Genomic DNA, 26,318 nt, shown 5'->3' with positions numbered 1-26,318 from the left:
GCTCAATTTCTAATTTCTTTCTCGAATGCCTCTGAGACTGTCATCAATAGTGAGGGTTCATAGCTGAAAGCCCAGACTACATTGGTCTCTGGTAGGTCAGAGATCACTATATTAAAAAACCCCAACAGAATCTGATTTATCTGCCAAGACGATGGCACAGACAAATAGACTTTTTTTTTTCAGACGCTCACAGTATCAAGACATTAATTATTAATCAGGAATGGAACTTTGTATCCTCTTGTTTCTGGTAGGCCCATAAATCTGACGCACAAGCGACATCTGCAAACAACACAAATACACTTCTCTCGGTCCACTGGGGGGTACAGCTTGCTTCAAGAACTGATCTGATTGGATGCAGGAAAAGGCTATTGTTGTGTTAAAGTTGTGCTAAAAGGAGTTAGCCTGTCAGTGAAGCCTAAAATAGCATCTTAATGCTAAACATGTAGCAGCAGCACAGGAGCTAATGCTAATGTCCACATTTCTAAAGAAGTGCTGTGAATGATCAGGAATTCCTGAAACACTGAAAAGCTGAATGGATAGAAGAACACTTGTGATGGCTGAAGAACCTGAATAATAATAAATTAGAAACAAATATACTTTTTCTTGAGTTCCCATGTCTATTTATTAAAAAATCTAGCAGCAAAAGGGATTTTTGAATTAAAATGTAGCTTATTTTGTCAATACACAGTTTAATTAAAATGCAATCAATCACAATTAATTCATTACAGACTTTGCAATTAACGAGTCTTGCCACTAGTATAAATATAACACAATATATATTTATACTACAATATAAATATATAAACTATAAGGGAAATAAAATAAGGATGAAGGAACAATATGTAGATATATTTGTAGCCATTTTTTATTATAAAGAAAGGAAAAAAAATTATGACAAAATCAAAATGAATCCTAATTTTGATTTTTTGATCAAAACAAAAATCTAAAATCACCAAGCAGCCTGGCTACTCAGGCTGCTTGGTGATTGTTCATCAGATGCAGAAACAGTCTCTGTATAACTGACCTGAAGGAAAAAATCTGAACAGTTTGTGTCCAGCAGGATGTTCACTTCTTATCCTGAAGGCTGGATGCTCAGCCCTGATTGTCAATAATGACATTTAACATTGGCCTCTTGTGGAAGCATCCATCTCAATCAATGAATCAATCAATCAACTTCATTTGTATACACATCTCAGCAACAAGGCAGTTCAAAGTGCTTTACATCATAAAAACACAAAAATACAAAGTCATAGAACACACATTCAACAATTACATTTTACCAAATGCCGTCATAACACATCAAAATGTTGGTCAGTGTTTCGTTTATTAGCGTTCCAACGGAAACCCTAAACAAGTGGATTTTTAGTCTAGATTTAAAGGAAGTCAGTGTTTTTGGCTGTTTTACAATTTTCTGGAAGTTTATTCTCCTATGTATTTACTTTATTAGTATATGGAAATGTACTGTAAATTTAATCAAGTGTGAAAGTGGGTTCTGCAACAGGTCAAAGCGAAAACAAACCTCATATCTTACCTCATACTGTGTGATGAGACCGTTGGGCTCTACAGGCTCCTCCCACTTGAGGAAGATCATGTCGTCGAGTGGGGTGAAGGTTAAAGACTCTGGAGCGATTCCCCCAGGAACTAAAGCGAGACAAAATAAACAGCCTCAGCTGAAACAAACTGTCTCGAGTAAATGGAGTGTTGTGTGGGCAGGCTAGTGGGTGCAAACACTTTTGACAGACAAAGATAAAGGAGAAAGAGAAAAAAGACACAAGGGCTAGAAAGAATAGAGGAGAGGAAGGGGACAGAGGAAAACTGGCCCGGCTCGGCCCCAGACATCAGGATATATTGAGATCCTGTCTCCTGATGTTGCGCAACGTCTACATCATGGCAGCACAACCGTCCTTGTGGAGTTATACTAAATTAATACAGTGAATTAATTTACCATAGAGCCTGACAAATAAGATCATTTACTCCTCTAATACAATAATTATTACACCACTCCAGGACTTGGTAGTATTCTAACTGGCTTACCTTTTCCTATTTGGTCACATTAGAAAAACAAACTTCCATCTATGTTATTTATTTCTGTGACTGACTTTACAGAGTGGCTCCTAAATGTGGAGTAGTATTGAAACACACCTTTCCCTGCAGACTCAGCTACATGTGTTTTTTTGGGCTAAGTTTCCACCAGCTTCAAACATTTAGACATGCAAAGTTTTGCCTTTTCGTTCATGCGAAATAGTTCAACCTCAATAAGACTGGACTGTGAGTGTTGGTGAAAATCAACATTTTCAAACACAACTTTGCTTTTTGCTTCTGCTCTTTCTTTACAAGGCAAGGCTCTGGCAGCATCCCATTACTGCAGTCAAGTTCCAAGTCAGTCCATCCATCTCATCCCTCACAAACAAGACACTAATATACTTAAACTCCTTCCCATAGAGAGACCTTAGGCCCAGAGGCAGCAGTATTCCTTTTCCTGGTTGGGAACTGAGTCTCATCCCGCTCTCTTAACGAATGACTGGAAACTTCCATGTTAGAGTCCAGTGCAAGTCTAGGAAAGAGCTGGACTTTGTGCCAAAAATGCAGACACAGCTCTTGCTTTGGCCTATGGAGACCAGATAGTCCTAAAAGTGAACTCTGGTACATCGTAGTCCACTGTGTACTGCAACTGACTGGAGTAGTACCCATATCACTGCAGACAAGGCCTTATTACATAATTCTTTGAAAAAAATCTAATCCTGATCTGAGTCTAGTTTTCTTAGAAGGTAGTCTGAAGCAAGTACTCAACATAGCTAAAAAGAAAACACTGATCTCTCTACAGAAAAAGAGGTGGACTACTCCTGTGGCTTGGGGTCCAATCTTTGCCTCAAGTAGAGCAGTTTAAGTATTTTGCTGTCTTGCTCATAAGTAACGATAGAATGGAATGGGAGTTGGACAGATGGGTTGGGGTTTCTGCAGTAATGCGGGGGCTGTTTCAGTCTGTTGTAGTGAGAGAGAGCAGTGCCAAAAAGGAACGCTCTCTATTTACCAGTCGGTCTACGTTCTGACACTTACGTATGGCCATGAGGTATGCATAATGCCCAAAGGAACAAGATCCTGGATACAAACAGCCAAAATGCGTTTCCTCTGTAATGTGGCTGGACTCAGCTTTAGACATAGGGTGAGGAGCTCTGTAATTCAGGGGAGCCTAAGATAAAGACGCTGCTTCTCGGCATCGAAAGTTTGGTTGGTTCAAAGAATTGATCAAGATGCGCCCTGGGTGTCTCCTTTTGGACGTTTTCAAGGAGACACTGGGGAAGACCCAGAACTCACTGGATGGGTAATGTCTCCCGTCTGGCCTAGCTATCCTTTGGATCCCCCAGAACGCAGGATCCCATTGGAGAGATCAATGTCTAGGTGTTATTTCAGGACCTGAGTTTGGCCCTGTGACCCAAACTCAGACAAGTGGAAGACCATGGATCGACAAAAGTCTAACAGCTTTTCTTGTTAGACTTTTTTTTTCTTTTGCTGTGTTTTGCTTAAGGTGAAAAAACCCACTTCAGTGGCATTTGATAGTTGAGTCCAATTGGCAATAGATTGAAGAAATGGTCTGTAAGGCGTACAGTTTTAAGAAATCTATTTCTCTTAGTTATTAAGACATACAGTGTATAGGAATGGACGATTAGAGTGAGATTGGACAGTGATTGTCTTCCTTTTATGCTTAGATGTTCAAATGCGTGTAAATAAGAAGAGGTGATGAAATGCTACCAACTGCAAATCCTGAGGATCAATTTCTCCAACTTTCTTGACCATACTACAAATATTCCTAAGTCATATTCAGTTACATGGAAATGTCTCACCAATTTTACATAACAACAAGACTTTGACCTTCTGGGTCTTCATCCATGGAAAATTTGCATTAGACTGCACATAATCTGCTGAAGTCCACAGGAAAATATTACAAAGATAAGCAAAATCATTATAGCATTTTGCTCTTGGCAATACACTGAGCTTATGAATGCTTCACTAGTCTCCATTTAAAGGGCTGATTTTCCGTTTAGTTATGCTGATCCAGCTTTTCTTTTTAGTCAATATTTGTGTTTTTTTTTTTTGTTTTTTTTTGCTTGCGCTACACAACTAAAGGCCCGGATTTTTGTAAGCACTGCATAATAATCATCCGAGCATAAAGAAACAACTACAACTGTAAGAAGTTGTGAAGCTAAGTCTCCCTGACAACAGCAAGCCTCACTGCACACACGAACAAAAACATGTACCTTGTTAGCATACAGAGAGAATATTTAAACTCCCACTCACTGTCCTCCTCCGTCTGAAATGTGACCTCCCGGCTCTCCTTCTTGCCCTCTGGGTTGGCCAGTGCCAGCCTCACATGGACCGCCCGGAAGGGTGGCAGGTCCCTGAGGGTGAAGTGGGAGGTGTTGCGGTCCACCGACAGGCACTCCCTTACAGTGGCATTGTTGCCCCCGCTGCTCCCTGTCGACATGGAGTAGCGATAGCAGAGGTACAGCGTGTACGTGTGGCAGCGTGTCAGGTTGTAGCCCAGCGGCTCCCACTGAAGGGCCAAAAGACGTGGCTGGATCTCTGTGGCTGTGAGGCCCCGCAAGGCACGCATGGGCTCTGACAGGGACAGGAAGCAGAGACGTTACTGATAAAGTATTACATGAAAATGCATTCAGCTCATAAGATACGGACATACATGGCCTTATAAAAGTGGTGACAGGAAATCAAAAGTTTCAGATTTCATCATGTAGGAAGTGCAAACTGCAGCACATTTCAATGGGATTTTACAGGATAGAGTCCACCGACCCGAGAGGTGGGAGAAATATTCTTAATGGTTTTACAAAACATTCTTAATAAATACAATGAAGTCCCTTTGACTTTATCTTTAAATATAATATAGGTTAACCCATTGTCTACTTAAATCTCCTACTTGATAAAGAGTCTTTGTCACTTAGTCGCAGTAAAACCCAGCTGTTCTATAAAGTCCTCTGAGGTTTGTGGGGGAAATCACTGAACCCAGCAGAAAGGTCAAAGATGAACGTATGGAGAAGTTTTAGGCAGAGTTAGGTTATAAATAGGGCCAGAAATTCTGATACTTTTTATTTTTTAATTTTTTTATATACAAATCCAAAGCATGTTTCTGGTAGGGTTAGAGTTAGGGTTAACTACAACGACAGTCAACAAAATCGATTCTCTTGCTACTGTTTGCTTCAAAAACCGATCTGACTGGATGCTAGAAATGACTATTATTGTGTTTAAGTTGTGATAAAAGGAGCTAGGCTTGAATAGCTTTGCTGATAGGCTAAAATAGCATCTCAATGCTAAACACGTTGCAGCGGCACAGACGTCTCCAACGCTAATGTCAGCATCAACACATTTCCAAAGCTTTTATCATCTTTTTTTACAAATGTTTCCTGTTTAATTCAAAGTCTTTACAAAATAATGAGCAATTAAATAAATTTATGCATCAGACTTCAACATTTTTAATGACCATTTTTTGACACAATTCACTGAGTCTGGGAAAGGAAAATGCTAATTTTTATCCCAGAGGAAAGTTTTACAAGCACAGAAAAATCTGAAAGTATATTTCTACCTTCTCTTGTGCTTGATAAAATTGAAAAAAATAGCAAGCAAAAGGAGGCCGAAACCTGCAGCAAACATTAAGAACTCAGATTTTGTGCCTACAGATGAGTAAAAACGTGTCACAGAATAACACAGAACGGCAGATTCCCAACTTGTTAAATGAATATAGTTTGACAGGAGAAGGTTGTTTGGCACGTACAAACGGACAAAGCCTAATTACAGCTGTCAAGTGTGAAAATTACAATTACACATGTGCATGTCGAGCTAAATGTCCACTTTCAAGCATTAATGAGGGGATTTCTGTCCAGCGGTCTGGCCTGAATGTCCAAGAGTACTTCAGCGGTACCAAATAGAGGAATTTGAGCAAAATGCCCTTGGAATGGCAGGGCAGCACAGGGATGTGGATGACTCTTAGGCAGCACTGGAGAGGCAATATAGCTGCAGCCCTGCTGCGTCGCCAGACATGGATCACAAGCTAATAACACACATGAACGAGGCAATGTCAAAAAGGAGAAATCACTTCTGAGAGGACAGACACATCCCTCAAGTGTTTGCTGACTTTAAGGAGGTTTGCTCTTTCCAAGAGCACAAAACACGCCAAAGAGTTTGACGCCCTGACAGCCAAAAGCGTTGCCCTTCAAAATAAAAAAACACATTAAAGATAAAGGCAAACATTTAGGTGCAGAAAAAAAAAACTAACAATAGTCACAATCCAGTTAAAATCAGATCTGTCACAAGCAGAGAGTTCACTTTCTGCTTCAGACGCCATTACTCATCATTAGAGCCGCGCCCCGGCAGGCTCTGTCCTGTCCCCGACCGATCCGTCCCCGCGCCGACATTCTGCATGATTAGTCTAATCAGAGGGATTACCCAGAGGCAGAGGGAGCCAGGCAACCAGAAAAGAGAGGAGGATTGGAGGAACGGTGGACCGGGTGGGAGGCTCCCTGTGGATCTGCTCTTTTTTATCTCCAAGGCTTGTCCGCATTGCCTGGAGTGTTTTTTTTTTTGCTGTTTTTTTAGAACATGTGAAAGACTGTCGGTGCACAAACTCATACTTACCAAGAGGAGATCATGGTTTTGAACTGGAGACACTTGTTAGGACGACTTTCTATACGCTGCGATTTAAACATCAAAAACTGACTCAAAGTCTGTTGATATTTTGGTTCCACCCTGGATTGATTCAAATATTAGGACAAGTCTATGAAGGAAAAGTATGTAATTGCTGAAGAATCCAAGTAAATGGGAGAAAACCCAGACTGAGCTGTGAAGCGAGATTTTAATTGGGCAGAATGGCCAGGCTATATTTCTGTTTTTGCCCAACTCATGTTTGCCACTAAGTAACCCTACAAATGACTTCTGTATATGAGGAAATACATGAATTATTTTTACATAGATTTTAACATTGGAAACTGGACTTTGGATAATCACAGTAGTGTTTGTCAAGGTTATTACAGCTTTGACGACGAATCCTGAAGTACAGGCTGAATGTTTCATAATGGTCAGATTGAACATTTTTAGTCACACTAAAGAATACATACAGCATTTAACTTTTAGCTCTGAGAACAGCCATCAGTTATTGACAAAGCCTGGATGGGACTGAGGAACATCTGAAACGTCAAGCTCAACGAGAGTGCGAGAAGAAAACGAATCCATGCCGAGGTGGTGTCACAGAGCCTCCGCTGTCTTCTGCTTTAACTCGGGGCAGAAAGCGTCAGACGTGAGGAATGGGAGCTGACAGGATGTGGCTGAGTGGAGGCGCCGGTGTGAGCGGATCAAACACGGCGGCAGGTGACAGGTCTGATTGAAAGAGCGTCTGGCCGGCCTTTTTTACCAAAATGAGCAACAATGTGGTTGAAAGACAGGTGAGTTATAGTTAGGCGGCTCTGCTAGCGTGACATGAAGCAAAAAGGTAGAAAACATTTTGACCTTGGTGGTCTGCTTTTTCAAAGACCATGAGAAAGATGGAAGACTTTGACTGTTCCATGTCCTTTGTCTAAATCGGCGGTTTTCAAAGTGTGAGGCGCCTCCCCTAGGGGGCGCCAGAGCACTTTAGGGGAGGCGCGTGTGAGGGAAAAAATAAACCGGAAAAGAAGCTATCTGCTTGCTGTCTACTGATGTGAGAGAAAGAATGGACAAATATTTAGTAAAGAAAAAGGCAGCGGAGACGAGCTCTGGCGTAAGTAGAAAAAAGAGGAAGTATGACCACGACTACTTAAAGTTTGGATTTTCCTGGACTGCTCCCGATGATGCTCCAAGGCCGCAATGTGTAATCTGCAAGGAGGTTCTGGCTAATGATAGCATGAGACCCTGTAAGCTCCAGCGTCACATTGAAACAAAGCACCCAAGTTTAGTGACCAAGCCGCAGGAGTTTTTTGAGAGGAAGCTGAAGGAGCTGTACACACAGAAAAAAATAAATGAAAAAAAATGAGTTTGGGGTTGTTCTTATCATTAGAAAAATGAAAAAAGGGCGTATTTGCTATACAAAGGCCCTGATAAAATAATTAAAATGGGAGGAAATGTTTTAAAATGTTCATGTGTTAAATTTCATTCAGATAAAGTGTCATTTTAAAAGATGAGATGGTTCTAAAATAAAAGCAATTAGAAGGTGTTTTGTAGTGGCATTTGTTTGTGTGTGGATTGATTATTGGGGGGAGTTGCTTTGATTATTTCATGCATGTCTGAGAAATCTACATGGCCACCACTCAGCTGTCCAAAACACCTGGATGGACTTTGCCACACTGCTGCAGTAGCAACAGCAGTCAGCAAAATAAAACCTGATGATCTAGGTGTTATTAATTTAGTGCAGTGTGCAACAGAAAAGAAAAAACATCGCACAAAAACTATTGTAGGATAACTAAACCGCTTGTTTTCTCTTTCTCGCTCTCTGTCAGTTATGCTACACACAGACTCATTCCCATGGCAACTGACGTGTTAGGGTTAGAATTCAACACTAAAAATCAGGCAAACATTTCTCACACAAAGAACAGAACATTCAGTTCGCTACAGTTTTATGTTTTCAGGCTTCCTGTTCATTTTGCAATCATTAATAATTGATCGTTGTGGTCGATTAGTTACCGTTGTGGTGACGTCACGCTGCAACGTGTCTATTGGTTGCAAAAGGTGTCCCAATTTGCTAATTGTGATTGGCTGTTTTTCGTCAAACTTAATACAGCATTTGCAAGGCAGGCTTTGATTGAATGAGAAAAGCTTGTCTGTGATTGGCTGGTGGTTCATTTACATACAACTTCAGTTTGGAAAACAGACACAGAGCCGAGCGTGACTGACCGAGCGAGCAGAAGGAGACTGAGCCGAGCAGCTTGTCAGGGTGGAGAGTGTGTGTGTGGGTGTGTGTGTGTGCGTGTGTGTGTGACTCAACTTGGTGTCACAAATATCATCATGTCTGTTAACCATATTAACAGACATCTGGTGGAAGTGCACATCTGCCGAGCTCTTTACAGGACCTACTTCTCAGTGCAACGCTACTAAAAACGTTGTTAAAGAGTTAATAGAGAAGCCATGCTGTGACGACTTCCTGAAGGCGGAGCTTCAGAAAGAGCAGAGGTTTTTAAAGAGACAGAGGCCCAATTTCAAGAAGTTAAATTATGAAATCAAAATTTTTTTAAGGCCCTGTGATCAACTGGCAACCTGTCCAGAGTGACCCCGCCTCTCACCTGTTGACCACTGCAGGGCACCAGCACCCTTCACGACCACATTACCGATAAGTGTGTAAGATGATGAATGGTTGAATGGATTTCTTTTAAGTCATATTTGATATATAGCATTTTTATAACAACTAAAGGTAAGAAAAATACATAATTCCGCTCCTTTATAGTTTTAATACCTTTGAAACGTTTTCACATTTTGTCACCAACTTCACTGTTTCCTGCTGAAAAAAGTATCGATACAGCATGATGCAGCCACCACTGTGCCTCATTACTGTAAGACATGGGTACCAACAGATTCTCCCATTGCAGTCCTTCAGAGAACAGAACTTGTTTGTTAGCCAATACCTAGAAGGTGAGCTCTAGATTTTTAAGTAGGTGCATCAGAGTAAAGGGGTTTGAAGACTATATTTTTATTTGTGAAAAAACATCCACTATGATTGCACATACCTGCACACTTGGTCCGGCTGACCAGCGGTGGTCCCGGCGCTCCGGTGCCTCCTTCCCCGGGTCGTGTCAGCAGAACGCTGATGTAGTACTCGGTGTCTGGCTCCAGGTGCCAGACCTTGTAGGTGAGCGAGCCCACCACATGGGTCTCCTTCCAGGTGGACTGGCTGGCCCGGTACTGGATCTCCCGCCGGATGACAGGTCCGTCTCCAACAATGGAGTTGGTGTTGAGCTGGATGATCAGGTAGGTGGGACCCGCTCGCAGGAGCTGGGGCGGGGCGATGGGCGTGGGCGGGACTGGAACAGAGAAGGTCATCTGTTGTGAGCTCATTAAATCTACTACCTGTTACCTGGGCTGGTGCACGGTCTGGAGGGAGAGTGGCCCTCCATTATTGTAGACTTTGTAAGTTAGTTTGTGTTTTATTATGTAAAACACTTTGAACTGTTTTGTTCCTGAAATGTGCTATACAAATAAAATTTATTGATTGACTGATATTACTAAAACATGACCAAAAATTTGAACATTGTGTAAACATACAATATTTCTTGGCAGTCATCTTAAAAAGAGATTCATATATATATATACTGTATATACATATACAGTATATATACAGTATATATATATATATATATATATACATACAGTGTATATATATATATATATATATATATATATATATATATATATATATATATATATATATATATATATACATACAGTGTATATATATATATATATATATATATTTGCAATTTTAATGATTACTGCATATAAGTGAAGAAAACCCAAAATTCTTTGTCTAAGACAGATTGATTATCACATTAGATCAATCAAAAACAGATATGTCTTAAACACAAATCTAGGGCTTCTAAGAAGATTTATTAATCTCCAGCAAATGAATGACATTAATGCCATAAATCTCGACATGATGTACAGATAAAGTTCTGTTGTTTAAACGAGATGCTGTTCTTGAATTTATTTCCTACTCTGGTAGGTTAATGTTTCCATAGCGATGTTTACAGCAAACACAATCGTTTAGCATGAAGGGTTTAATTTCTCTGCTCTAAGATGTACTTACTCCAACGCCCAGTGAGCTTTAACGGTTCTTCAGGTAATCATCACTGTGGCCATTTCAAGAGGAATTGTGCTGCTTAAATCCAAATATATCTATCCCAGGCGACCCTTGTGCGACCCTTAACCAGGAACAATTCAGATCAGATCACAATGCTGATTATTTCAAAGGCTCTTGTTAAAAGTGTAGGGATGAAGGCAGGGTCAGCACAGGAGTGAGTCATTCTTTATGTGTGCCTGTAAACCAAGTAGTAAAGAAACACGAGAAAAGCAGAAACTAACCACGAGGGAGATAAAAAAAAGAAAATATTTTTGCGAAATCCCTTTCAGCATTATTGAAGAGAGCGCTTTGTTCTGAAATGCCTCCAACAGAAGCAGCAATGAAAAGACTGGTTTTGTTCCTGAGACAGAAGAAATTACTTCATATGAAGAGAAACAAAACAACGCAAAGAAACATGGAGCGAATGTGTGGAATAATTCTGTATTCATCAGGGCTGTGATAGATGTTAGCTAAAGAGTAAAGAAACCACACTTTGAAAATTGAGTCTCTAATGCTAGTAACAAAGCTAGCTTAGCTTCTGGAGCAATTCATGGTTTTAAATGCTCGTTTTAAATGCTCCATTAAATGTGTCAGCTAAATATATACACTGGTTTAATGCTTAGCAGAGTATATTTGTGTATTAACTTTACAATACTCTATTAGAGCTGTTTTTAGCTTTATCTTAAGTGCTGCTAGCTCCCGTCTTTTTCAGCAATAACGCTGAAGCTCTTTCGTATTTTCTTTTTTTTTTTGTTCTTTTAGTCATTCTTACTTTTTGGGGTTTTGTTTTTGTCTGCCTTTTTTTTTCTACATGCTTAATGGTTTCCCTGTCCATTGTTGTCTGGCAATTTTGTTTATTTTGCCATTTCTTTTTGTTTCTTTTTTGTGGCTTTCTCAGTTTCTTTTTTTATGTTTGATTGTCCTCATTTCTCTTTTGTTGTTCTTCCTGAATTATTTTTTTCTTGTTTCTTGCTGCCTAACTTTCTTTTGTCCTTCCTTCCATTGGCGGATGTAGACAGGGGCCAATAGGGGCCAGTGCCCCTGTAGAATTGGTTCTGGCCCATTTATGACCCCAGTACTGAAGAGATAATATTAACTCAGTTTCTTATGATGATATGCGCTGGCACAGGAAGTATAACTAATTGGTCCCTTGAATCAATTTCATTCTTTTACCTTCACAGTTTTACTTTAAAAATAAAATAAAAATGAAGGTTTTGCACGTTGAACTCCAGCCACATTGAGGCAGAATCACAGCCTTCATCTTCTAGACCAGAAGTCTGAGACTTGCAGCTGTCACAAGTGGCTCTGTGGCTCACTTAAAATATTAAGTGATTAAATAATTAAATATTACCACTTTCTTTTGCTGTGTCCCAACCTCATTAATGGGAAATATGCAATGTTAAAAAAAACAACAACAACAAAAAAAAAACAGTTTATTGCCAAGAAAATTAAGTCATTTAAACTGGTTATCCTGTAAATACAATAACTTAATAGTTTAAATGAAAAAAAAAAGTATAAACATTTTCATTAAAATCAGTGACTCAGTGATTTCCTATGACGGCTCCAATCTTTCTGTTATCATAGAAAACACAGTGTAACGACAGCAGACTGCGTCAAGACGCCGTGATCGTTCTATGACATGTACATCTAGTCAACTTGACAAGCTGTGTGTTTTCAGTTTTCTATGTATAAAACCAATAGAGTTAATTAAAAACAAAGACATTTTGTCCCCTGCCGGTAACAATAGCTGTGTTTTAATTAGAGTCAGCCGCTGATGCATCTCTAACTCAATCAGACAAGAACCGACTGTGTCGCTATGAAGGCTGGATTTACTAAAAGATCCAAGAAGTTTATTTATTTTAAGTTAAAGTTTGACACTACAATGCTTTGCAAAACTATTTCATCAGTCAATCAAGTTCATTTGTGTAGCACATTTCAGCAACACAGCAGTTCAAAGCGCTATATATCATGAAAACATTAACAAAGCTCATAAACATGTCATACAAACAGCAATTGTGAAAACCAGGAACATTGAAATTGAACATTCAAATCTTGCCTCCCTCCTCAGAGAATCAAGTTAAGATCTAAGAATGGTATACATAGTCATCTTCTTCAATCAAGACATGGAGTTAAAACCCAGGGGGAAAAAAGGTTAATCAATTTAAAAATTAAAAGAAATAAAATCTAAATAAATTCAATATAGCCATATGTGTCTCTTGTATGCCAAAAAGTCTGTTGCTGTCTTTGGATAAGACCAGATAGTCCAAGTGTTATATATTGGATTATACAAATGATATCAGCTTTCCCTCTGTATAGAATAACATACATACAGAAAGGGAAGCCAGAGAAATCTGAGGCGGCTTGGACTTCATTTATGTATTTGTTAAAGATGCAAAAGTCTTATCTTTCTCAGGTTCTTTATTTCTGTCCACATCTCTCTTTTTTTGTTCTTCTTCTTCCTGCCCTGCATCTCCCATGTTGAAATCCTCCACTTTGTCCCACAGATATTCTGTACCAGGATTTGCTCACCTCTGACGATGAGCTCTCCAAAGTTGGAGACGGCGGCCCCCCTGGGGGACAGGGTGATGCAGCGGTAGAGGTCCTGCTCGCCGCGCTGCGCCTCCACCTGAAACGTCGCCATCAGCCTCTTGTGGCTCAGCCGCGACAGCCAGGAAGTGTCGAGCACGGCGCTGTTTCTCCGCTGACAGCCAGACAAAGAGCACACAGAGGGAAATGGACATGTTTACTTAAGGCCCATCAATGTGATTAAAACTGGGAACACAGCAGACTGAGGAGACACACACACACACACACACAAAAACAAAAGGTGGTTAGAGCCTGCTATGTGGCGAGGCGAGATAATGAATATGTGATAAATGTCAGCGGTAACCACGCTGGCTTCTCCTCCAGCCTCCCGGCTCGTCGTTGTTTCCAGCTGACATCTCCTCAGCTGCCTCCATGCTGATGTGTCAGCGCCGCAGGCAGACCGGCTCAACCCGTCAGGACCAAATCAGAGCCGGCTGCCGCTCAGAAAGCCTCCTTCCAGGACATGCAATATATGCGGCTCGCTCAAACAATAAGCAGATTAGAACGTAAAATGTCCGCTCTTGATTTTCACTAGGAAATCGATTTGACAACCAGAGGTTTGAGCTGGGACTGACTCAGGAGAAAATCGGATGCAGTTTGGAGAATGTTTATGTTGTGTGCATGATGTAACATTTTTCCTACTAGTTACAGTTTCTCACAAATATTCACCCCTTTTAAAGTGACTGACCTAATTCAACAGAGGTCCAGCCAACTGGTGCCAGTAGTTTACAAATCAGTCATGATCAGCAAAATTTGGATTTTTTTTGTGTCAAAAACAAATTACTAAACAACCTTTAATGTCAACTGATTTCTACAAGATATTGGCAATTAAAAATATTTAACATAAAATAAATGATTGCATAACTGCAAAAGTATCAGCCAGGAGATGGAAGCAAAAAGAAAAAATTCTTAAGGACCTGAATATCTCCTTCGAGCTCAGTTAAATCATCATCAAGACATGAAGGAATATGATCCATGTGTCGGTCTGCCTGGATCAGGTCGCTCTCACAACCTGACAGACTGTGAAGAAGGAGACTGGAAAGAGGACACCAGGTTACCATGACTACGCTGACGAAGGAGAGTAGAGAGAGATATCTGGAACAGTTCTGAAGAAAGAATGGCGGAAACCTGAACAACATGACTGAGAGCGACCTACAGAAGCTGTGTTTCCACTGACCATATGATTTCCTTATTTGATATTATGAACATTTATTTGCTTATTTGAAACGCGGCAATCAAAAAAACTCGCTAGGATCTGGTGATTTTTTGCTGCATCAAAAATAAGCGTGTTTTGCAAAACTGCAATGGAAACACTTTTGTCACATGATACAAGTCACATGATCAACAACAGGATGTTACTACTGGCAGAAAAGACGAAGAAGACGACAGGAAGTGGTTGTAGGATGACGACTCGGTTTGTTTTTTAAACATCTTATCTGGTTAAAGAAACTTATTTGCTTGTGATTTTAACTGCGTTGCTTGTTTAATGGAAACACTGTTTTTTCAAAATTAGCAGAATACCAACAAAGTTTTGTGCTCAATTGGAAACGCAATCACCTATTTTATGATACATATTTTTATTTCATTGAGATTTATTTTTTGCAAAAATCAGTTTTCACTTTCAGATCAAAAAGTTTTTGGTCAAAGAAGCAAAATTTAGCGGATCATGATTGAGTTGTTAAAGCAACAGAAATCTGAAACATCCAAGGGAGACAGTTTTTATTGGCATAGCACACGGACTGCTGTTTGACTTTCATTTATTTCACTTAACACACACACACGCACCCGCACACACACCCCGACACGCCCACATACAATTTGCCATCAAGGTGAAAAGCTCTCAGTTGTTTGCGTCTCCCACATGTTGTGCGTAGCTCTAGCTACAAACAAGAATTTATAAACTAATATTTTTAGATGTTTTTTTTTCATGTGTCAATGACATTCGAACACAGTGAGAAAGGGGTTTGAAGAAAAAAATCGCGAAGAAGAAACACAAAGGCTGGGACTGGGAGGATAGTGAGATGAAATTTGCGAGGCCCCTTCTCCCTGCAGCCGTCATTTCAAAAGCACTCAGATGTTGAGGCTTCAAAGGCCAGAGGAGGATTGAGGCATTCAGAGAAGGGTTTTTGAAGACTAATATTAGCTCATATTCAGACGAGGGAAATTGAAACTATTTTCAGTTGGTGAACGAGAGAAATGGCTTTCGGCTTTAGTAAACCAAAACCCGTCCCAGTCGGAGAACTAAAGCAAGAGGCGCTAATTTAATAACCTCTCATATCTGCAACTGGATCTTTTCCCAGCAGCACTGAAATGATCAAAACACAATATCAGGCTCTAAAACTCAGCATTTATCTGAGCCATACTGCAGGATTATTAGTGACGCTATACTCAATTACAGGAAAATGGATCCAGAGTTTTAAGCAGCTCCACTGATTAATAAACCTAGAAATAATTCAGCTCAAAAGGATTTATGTTCTTCAATATCCAGAGATTATGCCTGTGCTTTACAAACTTATCGTTGCATTACTGTCTTACTTCATCTTCCGTTTATGTCTGGAGATTTCCCCTTTCTGTTCCAACAGGGATGAATGAGTTTGGTGTGGAAGAACATGACCGACCTGGACAGCCCTGACCTAAACCTGATGGAACACGTTTGGGATAAATTAGAGCGGCGAATGTGAGCCCAGCCTTCTCGTCCCACGTTAGTGTCTGACCTCAAAGATACAGATGGCGCTTCAGGCTGTTTTCACACCTGATAGCCCAATAGACTGGGTTTGATTTGGGACCAAGATTGTGACATTTGTTACATTTTCAGCTGGTGTGGCTTGCTTTCACACTGCAAGGTGTCAAACAAACCAAACCCCTTGAAAAAACCTGTTTGCAAAATAAATTTAAAAAACTGTCTACTGCCTTTGCCTGTAGGGGCGCTGCACCATGAACCACTGAAGAAAGCGACATGAAAACCTCTGAAGAAGTCATGAGCACAATTCCCGCTTCACAAAATGCAAACCAATATATTTACCCAGAATGCCATGCAGTGTAGTCCACTTCCTGCTGTTGGAGCAGTCTCCAGACTTTCTAGGCAAACAAACTAGATTTGGATTAAAGCAGACTAAACAGGGCTGCTGTGAATGAACCCCTAAAGATTTGAAAGTTCCAGCTGTAGCATGCGCCACACTCATGTCTTCTGAATTTGGAGAAAGTCAGAAAAATGAAATAACTATAAATAACTTTGGTTATTTGCTGCTCAGAATGATCAAAGATGCTTCTGAGGTAGTTTGTCCTCTCGTCAAACAAAAAAGCAATTCCAGCCTCATAACTGGTACTATTCCATCATATTTCCTGCATGCAGCTATCCAGGCCTTCCTAAAAAAGGCCAAACTTGATAGTAGGGTACATAGGAAAACTCTAAATTGCTTTTTCTGTCCAAAATCCCAAAAGTTATTACGCTAAAAATGCTTCCATTTTCACTCTTCTGCATGGTATTGTAATCTCTTCAGGGAGGTTAGGATTCCTTATAACTCTCTGAAAAGGTTACGTAACCATGGCGTCTCAGGAATAATAAGTGATATATATACATATATAGTTGAAACCAGAAGTTTACATACAGTGAATAAAAAAACGACACGCACACACAAGTTAAATCTGATCTAACTTTTAGTTCAGATTGAATCACTTAAATTATTTCCATTTGCTAAATGATTAGAGAACGAATGTATCAGAGATTTATTTATTACAGAATCAGAAGCTTACATACAACCCCTCAGTATTTGGTGTTGTTTGTTTTGGCTCAATCATTTTAGGTTTCTTTCCACTAGCTTCTCCTAGTTGCTGGAGTTCTGGCCCGTTTCTTCCTGGAACATTCTGTTGGGTTTAGTGTTGCAGCTGCTCACCAGGTTGCCTCTCAGCTACAAAATCTGACATTTACCATATCCATAAAACCTGCCATCATCATTATTCTACTGTATATGCTGCCACTCTGAGACATCACCAGAAAGTATGACTTTGCTTCTCATTGATGACACGCAGTTCTGCCTCCATACTTCAGCGTCTCCAACAAAACAACATCATGGTTGCAAAGTAACCGTTTGGTCACAGTCATCACCAACAAACCTGCTAAACTTGCATTTGTTCTGGATTCAAATCCTGATTTTTGGTTCAAAGACAGAAACAATTTGTCTTCTATTTAGAAACGATTGCTTCCTGGAGGCGTGGCCTCTGTTGAAGATTTAAATTTCACCCAATCTCTAACGTTAACGTATGTAACGCGTGAGTTTCACGTTACAATGCTTACTGGAAACTGTCTGCGCTGTAAACAACCATCCTAAACTGCGAAGAGAAAATAGCCGATCCGAATGTCACAGCTGTTAATGATAATTCAATATTTGGAATGCCGATGTGGATGAAAAGGTCAGGCATTCAGCAGGACAAAAGAGACGGCACCCCGCTGTGAAGCTGCACCTCCAGCAGCCTCACAGCTTCAGGCTGTATGTGCTTATGTATTCTCCTCCATTAGCAGAATGCATTGTGGTCTGTAGTCACTTCTGGGACGATGTGGAGTTTTCTGGACAGGTCAGCTGGACGCCTTCAGAGGGGTCAGTGAGGGTCAGCAGGTAGCCAACACGGACTGAACGGCTTCGTTCACCATTGCTAAAACTACAGGTGGACTACAATTCAGAAAAATGGCATCATTGTTCACAACTTCTTCTGTTCTGAAATTCTACCGGAGGAATCCAAGTGAACAGGAGAAAACCCAGACTGACTGTCTGGGGGAATTACACAGGAAGACAGGAGGAGGCCAGGCTAGAGCAGAATAGTTGGGATTCAACATTTGAAGGGACATTTTTGAATGTTGTGTTTTTAAACTAAACGGAAAACTAGATATTTTTATCTGCACCATTTATTTTCTCTTAGAGTTGCTCAAGATCAATAATTTAACCAAAGATAACAATAAGAAATCCCTCAGTCCCCCATGTCTTCTTACCTCGAGCACGAATGGCTCCGTCTCAGAGACTTTGCCCGTGGCGACGCACTGAAATGAGGCGTTCTGCCCGGCGTTCACCTCCACGTCTCCCAGCCGAGAGAAATGAGGCACCTTGTCTGTTGGAGTGCAGACAGAGAGGAAAGACACAGATCAACGCAGCACTTCTGGAGTTCAGTGATGCTGTCTAAGCAGAAAACAAAGATGGAGGAAAGCTTATTCAGAACCTCTGCTACAACGACGAACAAGTTCTTCTGTATCCATTTTTATTTACAGGTAAATACTGGAATTGTTTTTGATTATTTTTTTCTCTCTGGCAAAAAAAAAAAAAAATTAATCACAACCTCGTAGTGATTTTTGTAGCACTGTCCCTCAGCCCAGGAAACTGAGTCACCGTGCAAATGCATCTCGCTCCAAAGAGGGAACGAATGCAGCAGAGGCTGAGTTTAGATTCCAAACTAAAAATAAATCGGTAAGTGTGCCGATTTTGAAAGTTTCAGGTCCCTTCGTTTCTTTTCTTTTTTTATCTAGCAAGGATTCAGTGATTTATGCTTCACAGTCAGTCTTGCTTTTCATGAGCACCGGAAAACGGATATCTGAATTTCATGAGGTCATAAATACGCCACATTATCATTCATTAACATTTTTCTACATTTCTGCTGCAAAAAATAAAAATACGCCAGTTCTCACTAAAAGTCAGAGTGGATCTTGGCAGCCGTCACTACAAGCGACAGTTAAAAACGCTGGTATTTTTAGATGATGTGTTGTAGCAGCAGAGCTTTGGTTAGGCCACATTTCTAAAAATGCAACAACATAAAGGGGAAAAAAACTGTAACCATTATTATATTGTATTTAATTAAGATTAAATGTCTATCTATACATCTATCTACGAGGGTTTTTGAGCATCATCAGTCCTTCAAAGGTCATGCCAAATTGCTCAATTGGATTTAAGTCTTGCCTGACTGGGCCTCTCAAAAAGTTCCATTTCTTTTATTGTCTGACTTGCTGGTGAGCTTCAATCATTGTCCCTCCTCATAACCCAAATCTGTTTAAAGCTTAAGGTCACAAACTGACGTCCAGACATCCTGCAATTGACAAAAAAAGATTCAATGTGGGCAGTGGTGAATCTAGAAAAAATATCTACAGGGTAGGAAGAGAGAGGCAAGGTTGGCATCATGTGATAGAAATGTATATGTAGATTTATATTCAGGAGCCCCTAAAGAGACACTGAATGAAAAAGTAAAAAATAAACTTTCTCTTGTGCAAGAGATCTGGTACGCACGAGAAAGTAGGTAGTGTGCACCAGATATTTATTTTCGTGGGACGAGTTTCACAACCTTTACTGCATTTAGAACACTATGATGATGCATAGCATGCAGGTCTGGGTCACCCTGTAATGAGTGATATAATGGTGACAGGTGAGCAAAGCTGTGCACCACACTGACTAACTGTGTCTTGTTTATGTGACTCTTTCCGATGCCATCTGCAGCAACATGGGAACTGTAGCCACGCGGTAACATAGAAATGCAGAGCTGAGTATCATCCATATAAGCACTGTGGTTTATTACTGTACAAACTGGAGTCAGTGGATGATGGAGAAAAGTGGACCAAGAAAGGAGCTTTGTGAAATTTGGACCACTTTGGAACTTAAGCATGAAATTCCTACCAACCTTCCCAGAGATTCATTCTGCATGTCTGGATCAACAGCACATCACTGATGATGATAAGGACAGTGAAAAGATCATTTCCCTAACAATGAAGGTGACACAGCAAAAGACTGAATATAATGTTCAACCAAATTCCAGCTACGTAAGGTTCTCTGCCAGAGCAGCTCCTAGCTGTTCTTCGCCTGTGGCATCGCAGTAGTTTTACAAGTTCCCATCTGGGAGCTTGAAGGCTGGATGAAAAGGTCAGGCATTCAGCAGGACAAAAGAGACGGCACCCCGCTGTGAAGCTGCACCTCCAGCAGCCTGACAGCTACAGGCTGTATGTGCTTATGTATTCTCCTCCATTAGCAGAATGCATTGTGGTCTGTAGTCACTTCTGGGACGATGTGGAGTTTTCTGGACAGGTCAGCTGGACGCCTTCAGAGGGGTCAGTGAGGGTCAGCAGGTAGGCTGTGAACACGGCGGAATCTGCTACTTACAACAGGGATAGTTGAGCAGCACGGTGTCATCCAAGGCGATGTAACCCTGCCGCTCTTCGGAAACGGTCGCTTCAAAGATGACCTGTGGAGACGATGGAAAAATGAAATGACTACAGAGCTTTGCACTTTGACAAGCAACTTTCATTGGGAGTTGGAAATTAAGAGAGAAGGGGTAACTACTGTACTGCTGCTAACTACTGCAACCAGTTGTAGATGCTTAATACAAGCCTGGCTGAATTCAAACTATCCATAATACAAGAATCCAGTCTAGAGGCAGTTAAATGACGGGTAACTGTTTCATTAATAATCCTCTGATCACATAAGAACATGACTGCACGACTGCACTGACACGGTTCTGTATTTCCTGGGAAACCAGTGACGAGATATCAGTGACACTTAAAATCTGTCTTGATTTTTGCATCAAACACAAACACATTATTTACTGTTTGGTAAGTTTTGCTGTGTAAAAACTATTAGGTAATAGGGCTGTGTAATTTTATCGATTCTACGATATTTATCGATATTTTTTCCTCCGAAAGTATTGATTTTTCATCCGCGAGCATTAATACATTAAATCCTACTTTGAGTTTTATATCAAATCCACATGAATTAAATGACACTATCACACATGACATTTTTTACCCCGTTGCCCATGTTCATTAAAAATGACAGGAAATGAAACAACCAGTTACAATTACCAAATAACATTTAAACAAAGGAAATATGTAACAAAAACAACATTTATTACACCTGTATTACACTATCAGTTCAATTAATTCAATCCAAGTCTATGGAACTGTCACAGAATGTCACCAACATCACTCTGTCCCTCTAAAATTTTTCTGAAAATCTTAAAAATGTATTGAATCAAATTGATTTGTAGTTTGCTGAATATCGTGGTATATATCACATCGTGAGCAGAATAATGTGTATTATATTGTATCGTGACATTAGTGTATCGCAACAGCCCTATTAGGTAGCCAAATATGTTCAACATAACAATGTTCATTTTAGATTGGAGGGTTTTATATATTAGCATTTTTTATTTTCAATTTGAATTAATGTATTCATCAAAAACTGGTTATCAAATGTAATTTTTAATCATTTTTTCTTTTGACACTAGGAAAAGACTAAGATGGTGCTTCAACATTTTGATTAATTTACCAAAATGTATCTGAATTTGCTGGATCTGTTAACTATCGTTCTTATTTGTTGTGTAAAAGCTCCAGAGGATAGTCTGGCTGATGGTTCCATCATGTACTGTAAATGAATACATCACCTGAGTAAAATTTGGGAACTATTTCTTAGATTCAGATTTAGAAATAAATACTACAGGTTTCATTAGACCATCTTCTCCAGCTGGTACTTTCATTAGACCCAGAGGATCACAGCAGGAATCCTTTAACACAGCCTAAATATGAACTCACTCATCTAAGTGAGCTGGGCGCACACAGAGACTCAAAGTGACTTCCCAGCATGCACCACGGTCATTCTACGATCCCCAAGATTAATTGCAAACCATCCCCTGTGAGAGCCTCCACGTTTCACTGAGCCGCTCTGTCTGAGCTAGCAGGTGCTAATATGACAGCGGTATATGCCTCTGACATGAGGTGTGCACATTACCGCTGCCGGTCATCTGTCCGCAGCCCAGCGCCTGTGAGCGTGCGCTCAGATGGCCGAGAGATTTGCAGTGTTGGCCATGCTTCAGGCTCTGAGTGCCGGGGGCTGATCAATAACCCCAAAGGCCTTGGTGGATGGATACAGGCTAAGCTTTTCTTTCCACTAATTTATTTTTATTTTTCATTCATATGTCGGGCCATTAGGGACGTCTGACCGATTAACTCCTCAATTCATCACGCGTCAACGCACCCACCAGCATCGATTTGCTCAGCTTTGCGCTGAGACACTAAGCTCCTCTGCATCTGCACTCACTCAGAGAGAGTGTGTGGCGGTGTGCGTGGGTGTGTTTGTAACATGCACAGCCAAAAAACAAGCATCAGTGTCCAATACCTGTGTATATGCAAACACTAAGCTATTATGCAAATTGCTAAAACTCAATCCCAGCACGGCATGCACAACTGCAGATTAGACAGTTTGCTTGACGAAGAGAAATAATGGCCGCCCATAAAACTCTGCCCAATAAAACACACAAAAAAATACTGTACTACAAATAAACAAGGCAATGTTATGGCACAAAATTTCTCAAAATATTAAAGGGGACATATGCAGAATCCACTTTTTAAGCCCTTATATACATTTTGTTTTGTACTTTGAGTTTCTAGGATTGCAGAGAAGTTTAATTTAGAGTGTCTTGATGATATTGTTATATTCTATTTGGGTCATTGTTCAATTTATTCAACTATATTTTTTGAACCTGCTAAGCAAGGTCACAGATTTCAGGTTAACAAGTTTTGTCATTTTTACTTCTCACTGACATTTTGCTGTCAGATTTCCAGGATGCTGAAGCTGCCTGGGTAAGTCGAACTTTTCGGTCCTATGTGCTCATATTCAAAAGATGTGTGTGTTTTTTTCAAACATATAAAAGATGCTAGCTTGATAAAAAAAAAAAAAAAAACAGTCCTTTGTTCTACACTTTACTTCATCCAGAGAGCCTGGACCCTCAGCTACTGAGAAACGATTTCTTCCTGGAGGCGTGGCCTCCGCTGAGGCTTTAAATTCTACCCAGTCACTAACGTTTGGCTGTGACGTTTGTAAGAAGCTTACTGGAAATTTCCTGCACTGTAAGCAACCACTTTCCACTTCGAAGAGAGAGGAACTGATCTGAATGAAGTGGCTGTTGATGTTGCTCAATTTTTAGAAGCGTGGCCAACACTGACTGAACGGCTTCCTCTGCTGCCATTGATAAAACTTCAGACAGACTACAATTCTAAAACAGCGCAAAAAATTTGTGTCACTGTGCACAACTTGTAAAGCGCCTTGAGGCGACATTTGCTATAAATTGGTGCTTAATAAACTGAATTCAATTAAATTGTCCTTCTATTCGCTGATTGGCCCAGGTGAAATTCTGCCGGTGGAATCCATCTTACTGGGAGAAATCCCAGAAGGAGAGATGAAAATTGCATCATAAGGCAATAACCAGGATGAAAAGATCCAGAAGGAGAAAAAATATAGCAGGGGAAGAGATATGGGAGGAAAAAGTCACACTATTAATATTTGCCACCACATGGGTGATGGCATCTTAAATATTTTACAGCAAAGTTTCAACCTTTTACCCACACCCACACAACAGTGTCCTTAAAAAAACAAACAACAGAAAAGACGGATTTGTCCAAACGAACATATCCAGCTGAAGGTGATTTTGTTCCACAGTCATCTCTCTCAGCTTCTTCTTCTGTTAACAAAAATGGGCACCAGGAAAAGAAAAAAAATGGAGCATGTGACACAGCAAAGGAACAATCTGTGAAGGGAGAAGTGAGTTTTCATTCGAGGGGAGCAGCAGGGGGGCGCTGCTCACAAGAAGAGGACTCTGTGTCATCAGCGGTAACCAAAGGAAATGACACGAGAAACAAATCCACCTCAGAGAAGCAGCTCTGCTCTGACCATAGATGGTTAAGAAGATAGATAGAGCCGCACATAAAAAAGAGAAAGGGAAAAAAAAAAACATGCAAGGATTGTAATGTCCACCTCCTGCTGCTTCCTGCTTGGCTCATGAGATGCAGCGCTGCAGAAGCAGCCGGCCTGCAGGGGGAAAACATTTACCCAACCTAACCAACACACCGGAAAGCCAAAAGTATTCACACCTCCTCAACTCCTTCACATGTCCTCACATTATAGCAGCAGATGATGGAGTGTGTCTATGTCCAAAGAACGTATGTTGAAAAGTACGTGCAAGAAAAATATCCGTGACAAATGTGGAGAAACTTACAGCTAAAATGGAGAACATGTTGACAATAAAAATGTCAGTCTTGCTCTTCACAAATCTGGGCTTCATGGAAAAGTGGCAATCACACTCCTGCTATTGTAAATAGGAAATGTTTAAACTTTGTCTTGTGCCAATCAGGAGACACACAAACATGACGAAGATGGTTGTTAACGGAGACCAAACTGGAACTCTCTGAGCTACATCCGAAAACCTGTTTGTGGTGGGAAACGAACACTACTTGTCACCTTAAGAGGGCGACAAGCAGACAAACTTTATTATTGTTTATATTCATACTTGACTGATAAACAGGCCTCCAGTCACTAGGTGGCAGCAGTGTTCAAATTAACTGACAGGCTGTTAAAGCCAGGAGAACCAGCACAGGTACACTGGTGTACAGGTACTGGAGGAGGAAAGGATGGTTTTGAAACATGCCAGTATGTACCTCCATAGAGGACAAATGGAGACGTTTGTGACAGTGGAAAAAAATTGGCGGCAGAGATTAGTAAAGCAAGTACGACTGAGTATTATGGTCAGACGAAGAGATTTAAAAAAAATTAAAAAGTCATAAAATAGTAGCTATAGGCAGAATGAAAATGCTGTTGCTGGAATAAAGTTGTAAACATTTTTTGTAAAAAGTCATAATGACAAAAAGTTTTTATGGTAACCAAGATCTAATATGAATGGCTCAATAAGTCTGTGGTTCTTCCTCTGGTAGACATTCGCTTAAACCATCGTTTTAAAGTCCTGCAGCTGATAATAACTTCATGTTAAAAGATGAACATTTTTTCTTTATTTGTAAAACCAATACTAAGTATAATTTCACAAGATGCTCAGGTTTCCTCATTTTAACACAGTTTGGTGTGGAGTTCTCATAAAATTATAACTTTATTATCAAAAACAGACAAAAACCTGTTAGTCTAGCCTAAATAATCCACTGTAAGTGTCTGTGGTTCACAGTTTAGGACACAGACACAGCCTAAATGACTCTTTGGTTTGCTGTGAATGCAAAATATTATGAAGTTTTCATGTTTTCTGAGAAACTAAAATAAACAATATTGTTCCAAATTATGAACAAAAATGTTAAAGCGCTTTATTATACCTTTGCCTGTGAAGCCTATAAGCCTGTGAAGCTGACAAGTAAGCATTATTTACAGGTTTAAAACGTTTTATTGTTACATCCCAATGAATCATTTGTACTTTTTCTCTTTTGAGTATCACACAGACTGAGAATGGCCTAGTAAAAATCTACATGATACAAGAATACTTATGAGATTGAAAGAGAAAGTTGAGCAGATGATAGTTAAACATAAAAAGTAAAACTGGAAACAAAAAACAGAATCTGCCACTTAGCAGAAACAAGGCTACAAACCAATTACTCTGAATATAAATGAATAAGTCTGGGTTTTTATGCGTCATTTAGTAATTTTTTTCCACTGCCACTCTTCCAACTCGATTGGGCATTAAGTGAGGGCAATACCCAATCCCAGAAGTCAGAGGAATGCCACCTAAATGACTAATGGGACATTTGCTTTGCTTTGCTGCAGTGGCACTTTGCTTTTACTGCCGCTCAACGGATCAATATATGTAAGAGGTCTTTCACCCCCTCTACGGTTAAACGCTTGGATAGACTTGGAAATATTCTAATTAATAGCCAAAAAGGCACCCATAGTTTTAACAACAGTGATGTGGAAGCTAGAAGTATTGACTAGAAGTTTGAAAATCTCAGAAGTAATGCTCAAGGCCAAGAACACCTCTGATCACAGTCCATCATATCTGTGCAGCCTGTGCCCCTCCTGAGGCGCTCCATGATTACTGGCAGATTTTTTTTTTCTTTTTTATCTCATCCACTTTAAGCACATTCTCCCTCTCTCTCTCTCTCTCACACACACACACACACGCACACACACACACACACACA

At 40.2% G+C, this 26,318-nt stretch overlaps 1 protein-coding gene across 4 annotated transcripts in view; it reads right to left on the bottom strand.

The window, feature by feature from the left end:
* Nucleotides 1-26,318, bottom strand: part of LOC102217812 (receptor-type tyrosine-protein phosphatase U-like) — a 184,622-nt gene that overhangs the window by 63,727 nt on the left and 94,577 nt on the right. For all 4 annotated transcript variants that reach the window (XM_023344775.1, XM_023344776.1, XM_023344777.1 and 1 more), the window contains exons 4-9: nt 20,518-20,599; nt 18,375-18,490; nt 13,334-13,505; nt 9,696-9,989; nt 4,297-4,617; nt 1,532-1,641 (exon numbers count right to left, since the gene is read on the bottom strand). In XM_023344775.1, coding sequence (XP_023200543.1) covers nt 1,532-1,641; nt 4,297-4,617; nt 9,696-9,989; nt 13,334-13,505; nt 18,375-18,490; nt 20,518-20,599 — 1,095 coding nt within the window. The remainder of the gene's footprint in view (nt 1-1,531; nt 1,642-4,296; nt 4,618-9,695; nt 9,990-13,333; nt 13,506-18,374; nt 18,491-20,517; nt 20,600-26,318) is intronic.

This window comes from Xiphophorus maculatus, chromosome 13, assembly GCF_002775205.1.
Source record: "Xiphophorus maculatus strain JP 163 A chromosome 13, X_maculatus-5.0-male, whole genome shotgun sequence".
Lineage (NCBI taxonomy): Eukaryota > Metazoa > Chordata > Actinopteri > Cyprinodontiformes > Poeciliidae > Xiphophorus > Xiphophorus maculatus.
The sequence above is the reverse complement of the archived record's forward strand: the minus strand, read 5'-3'. Positions and strand labels throughout refer to the sequence as shown.